The sequence below is a fragment of the Macaca thibetana genome, chromosome 3, assembly GCF_024542745.1.
Source record: "Macaca thibetana thibetana isolate TM-01 chromosome 3, ASM2454274v1, whole genome shotgun sequence".
In the NCBI taxonomy this organism is placed as follows: domain Eukaryota; kingdom Metazoa; phylum Chordata; class Mammalia; order Primates; family Cercopithecidae; genus Macaca; species Macaca thibetana.
In genome coordinates, this window is record NC_065580.1 from 119,808,957 (window position 1) to 119,814,458 (window position 5,502).

Sequence of the window (5,502 nt, forward strand, 5' to 3'; positions counted from 1 at the left end):
AAATATGTAAGGAATTCAAATGGTTCAATAGCAAGAAAATAAGTAACCCAATTTTAAAAAGACAAAGGAGGTAAATAGACATTTCTCAAACGAAGACATACAAATGGCCAACAGGTATATGAAAAAAGTTTAACATCACTAATCATCAGGGAAATGCAAGCTAAAAGGGCAATGAGACATCACCTCACAAATGTTAGAATGACCATTATAAAGATAAGTGTTGGCCTGAATATGGAGGAAAGGGGAACCATTGCACACTGTTGGTAGGAATATAAACTAGTACATCCATTATGGAAAACAGTGTAGAGGTTCCTCAGAAAAGTAAAAGTAGAACTACCATGTGATTCAGCAATCCCACTACTGGACATATATTCAAATGAGTCAAAGCCAGTATATCAATTAGATACCTGCATTCCCATGTTCAAAGCAGCATTATTCACAACAGTCAAGAGATGGACTCAATCTAAGTGTCCATCAATGGAGGAATGGGTAAAGAAAACATGGTATATGTGGACAATGAAAGACTGGTTGACCATAAAAAAGAATGAAATTTTATCATTTGCTACAACATGGATGAACTTGGAGGACATTATGTTAAGTGAAATAAGCCAGTCATAGAAAGAAAAATGCCACATGATTTCACTCGCATATGGAATCTTAAAAAGGTGAACTATATAAGTGGAGAGTAAAATGATGGTGACCAGGATCTGGGGCAATGGGGAGGGATGATTGGAAAGACATTGGTCAAAGAATACAAAATTTCAGTTAGATAGGAAGAGTAAGTTCATGAGATCTATAGTACGACATGGTTACTATAGTTAACAACAATATACCATATTGCAGTCTTGAAAAAAAAAAGCTAAAATAATAGATTTCAAGTGTTCTTATCACAAAAATAACTGTGAAGTAATGCATATATTAATTAGCTTGATTCAGTCATTCATATATATATGAATATATATATGATAGTAAAGCATCATGTTGTACACAATAAATATATACAATTTTGCAATTTTGAAAATAAAATAAAATACTTAAAAGAAACTTTATTTAATTTGACTTCCCTGACTTGTGTCATAGCTGCCCCCTGGGACGTCACATGACATCCAGGCTCCTCACACTGTGGTTTGGAGATTTTTTCTGATCCAGGACACCACTGCAGTCTCAACTCCAGCCACTAACACTGGGATCATGGTGTCCAGAGCATTCCTTGCTGTTTCCTTTGCCTTTGGGCTCTATTCCCTGCAATCCATTTTCCTATTCCATCCCTCCAATTCCACCCACCATTTGCCTAGAGGAGTGCTATCGAGTTCCTGAAAGCCATCTTCCAGCTCATAAGTCATGTCCCTCTCTGCTCCCTCACGGCTCCATATCTCATTCATGTTTGTTTATGTGTTTTATTTTCAGCTCGTGACATATACTAATGCTCAATGAATATTCATCACTAAACATTTTATTATTAGAATAAAATTATACATTTCTCCTTAAAAGTAAAGCCAGTACAGTATATCAACATTTAACTCATAAAGAATATATATTATAATGATCGTATTAGTACAAACAACCTTGAACATGTAAAATGAGTAGATAACCTAATATATATGGAATACTATTTATTTAAAATATATGCTTTGGCATTTGTGACAATATGTACAAAAAGATTGGCAAAGATGTTAAAAGTTATTATCCTTGAGTTATGGAATTTATGAGGGATTTCTCTAGTTCTAATATTTTTGGTAAAATTTATAATGTCTGAAATGAATATAAATCATCATTTGTAATACATTGTAAGACAAATTTTGAAAAGAAATAAGTGATTAGGTGGTGATGCTTTAAAATGTTACCGAAAAGAAATAGACCAGGCATTACCCAGCAGCGTTTAGGTTCTTTTGCCTTGAACTAGACTTCCCAGTAAGTAGAGCATGTGCAATACCACCCATTGTCTAAGTGCTTGCATATGCATAAGTTGAATGTTCTTTCTTCGAATGCATGAAGAAATTGAAACACAGAGAAGGAAACTTGCTCAATGTCACTACACCAGTGAATTGAAAAGTCAGGACTTGTACCCTGGACGTCTGGCTCTTTCATCAACTGCACTGCCACCTCTAGAGTCACTACGCTGTCTTTCTAGATTTAAAGCTTACACGTGGATAAAAGTAGGCAGTTTTCTCATTGCTTTAATTTTACTTTGAAGGCAAAATATGTCAGGTGATGCGTGTATAAATGAATGGCTTGAATTAAATACAACCCTGATTATAACAAGACAAACTCTTTCCAACAGTGGTTTCTATAATGGAGTAAAATATGTTGTTATAAACAAGATTTTGTTATGATTTTGTCAGATTATCACTAATTTTTCTATTGTCTGCACAAATTATTCCTTCATTTTTCAGAATGTCTATAACTGCTGCTGAATGTAAACTGGCTCTTTCAGTCATCTGGAAAATTTTCCCATACAATGTAAATTTAAAGCTGTATTTGACAATCAGTGGAATTGTCCCTTTGCTTTAATCTGAATGAACAGTACATATAAAAGTAAAGAAACTGGCAAGCATTGATGACTATCTGTGGACCAGAATTAGGTGTTTTCATTAAATTATTAAATACCCACAATAATCCCAAAGTAGAAATTGGAAACTCTGCCTTATAGATGGGAAAGTGACTGGTTTCCATTGCTGGAAGCAAGACAGGTCAGGATGAAAATGCAGTCAGCAGTTTTCAAATATATATCAATTTTATTTAAGAAGAACTATCAATTTTATAGCTCTCCAGGTTTAAGAACAACAGGTTTGAAAACTAGGTAAATGAAAGGGGGAGAGAGAGAGAAAGAAAGAGAGAGAGAGAGAGAAGAGAGAAATCAGATAGATAGTTGGTTATAGACCGAATTTATAAGCAGATGTACTAACCTGCACCACCTCAGGATGTGTTTGTACCTGGAGATAGGGTCTTTAAATTGGTGAGTGAGTCAAAATGAGGTCATTCGTGTGGGCCTTAATCCAATAGGACTAGTGTCCTCGTAAGAAGAAGAGACCTCAGGAATGAGCACACACAGAGGAAAGGCCACATGACAGAGTGAGAAGGACCATTTGTAAGCCAAAGAGAGGCCTCAGGAGAACCAAATCAGTCAACATTTTGATCTTGAACTTCCAGCCTCTAGAACTGTAAGAAAATGAATTTGTATTATTTATGCCACCCAGTCTGTAGTAGTTTATCATGACCACCTTTATAAACTCATACAGATAGAGGACAGTAGGTGTGGGGACCCAGAGCGCATAGACCTCGCAGACCTCGCCGGCTTCACACCCACCTCGGTGTCTGCTGCACCTGCCGCTTCTTCTCCTAGGCCAGGAGACCCAGTGGCTAGAAGTTCACCATGTCTATTCTCAAGGTCCATGCCAGGGAGATCTTTGACTCTCGTGGGAATCCCACTGTTGAGGTTGATCTCTTCACCTCAAAAGGTCTCTTCAGAGCTGCTGTGCCCAGTGGTGCTTCAACTGGTATCTATGAGGCCCTAGAGCTCCGGGACAATGATAAGACTCGCTATATGGGGAAGGTGTCTCAAAGGCTGTTGAGCACATCAATAAAACTATTGCGCCTGCCCTGGTTAGCAAGAAACTGAACGTCACAGAACAAGAGAAGATTGACAAACTGATGATCGAGATGGATGGAACAGAAAATAAATCTAAGTTTGGTGCGAACACCATTCTGGGGGTGTCCCTCGCCGTCTGCAAAGCTGGTGCTGTTGAGAAGGGGGTACCCCTGTACCGCCACATCGCTGACTTGGCTGGCAACTCTGAAGTCATTCTGCCAGTCCCGGCTTTCAATGTCATCAATGGCGGTTCTCATGCCGGCAACAAGCTGGCCATGCAGGAGTTCATGATCCTCCCAGTCTGTGCAGCAAACTTCAGGGAAGCCATGCGCATTGGAGCAGAGGTTTACCACAACCTGAAGAATGTCATCAAGGAGAAATACAGGAAAGATGCCACCAATGTGGGGGATGAAGGCGGGTTTGCTCCCAACATCCTGGAGAATAAAGAAGGCCTGGAGCTGCTGAAGACTGCTATTGGGAAAGCTGGCTACACTGATAAGGTGGTCATTGGCATGGACGTAGCAGCCTCCGAGTTCTTCAGGTCTGGGAAGTATGACCTGGACTTCAAGTCTCCCGATGACCCCAGCAGGTACATCTCACCTGATCAGCTGGCTGACCTGTACAAGTCTTTCATCAAGGACTACCCAGTGGTGTCTATCAAAGATCCCTTTGACCAGGATGACTGGGGAGCTTGGCAGAAGTTCATGGCCAGTGCAGGAATCCAGGTAGTCGGGGATGATCTCACAGTGACCAACCCAAAGAGGACTGCCAAGGCCGTGAACGAGAAGTCCTGCAACTGCCTCCTGCTCAAAGTCCACCAGATTGGCTCCGTGACTGAGTCCCTTCAGGCGTGCAAATTGGCCCAGGCCAATGGTTGGGGCGTCATGGTGTCTCATCGTTCTGGGGAGACTGAAGATACCTTCATCGCTGACCTGGTTGTGGGGCTGTGCACTGGGCAGATCAAGACTGGTGCCCCTTGCCGATCTGAGCACTTGGCCAAGTACAACCAGCTCCTCAGAATTGAAGAGGAGCTGGGCAGCAAGGCTAAGTTTGCCGGCAGGAACTTCAGAAACCCCCTGGCCAAGTAAGCTGTGGGCAGGCAAGCCCTTCGGTGACCTGTTGGCTAAATAGAACCCCTTCCCTTGTGTCAGCTCGGGCAGCTCGAGGCCCCGACCAACGCTTGCAGGGGTCCCTGCTAGTTAGCGCCCCTCACCCACCGCCGTGGAGTCCGTGCCGCTTCCTTAGAACTTCTACAGAACCAAGCTCCCCGGAGCCTTGTTTGGCAGCTCTAGCTTTGCCGTCCTGTAATTGGCCCAAATCACTGTTTTTCTCGCCTTACTTTCCACCAAGTGTCTGGAGTCATGTGAGCCTCATGTCATCTTCGGGGTGGCCACAGGCAAGATGCCCGGTGGTTTTGTGCTTAAAATAAAAAGCCTCAGTGACCCATGAGAAAAATAAATAAATAAATAAATAAACTCATACAGATAGAAAAATAGACTTTATATACATATATGTATGTATATGTGTGTGTATATATGTGTATATACATGTGTGTATGTGTATATATACACGTGTGTGTGTGTATATATATATATTTCAATTATTCTGGATGCTAATTTTGCAGTACCAATTTTTTTTTTTAAATATGAGGTAGGCACTCAGGGAAGAGCACATTTTTATAAGCCATTTTTGCATTGCTTCTAACTGCATGAGTGATCTTTATTGATACATTGCCAGGATAATTTTTGTCAGAGGTTGATTTGTCTGGAAATAATTTAGTTTGCAAATTTTACCTATCTTAGCATCATTCTGCTTGGAGTTTCATCTTCTGAAAACAAAACTTTCATTTTGGTAGTAATAAATAACAGATGTTATTGTTCATGAGCTCTCCTTGGGACTGAAAGAGTTTCCCC

General features: G+C 40.7%; 1 protein-coding gene across 1 annotated transcript; it reads left to right on the plus strand.

Moving 5' to 3' along the window:
- The first annotated feature begins 3,240 nt into the window (after positions 1-3,240).
- Positions 3,241-5,044, plus strand: LOC126951462 (alpha-enolase-like). The gene is given in 2 exon segments (XM_050785555.1): positions 3,241-3,548; positions 3,551-5,044. Coding segments are annotated over 2 exon segments (1,302 nt in total). The 5' UTR covers positions 3,241-3,373; the 3' UTR covers positions 4,678-5,044.
- Positions 5,045-5,502: the final 458 nt, after the last annotated feature.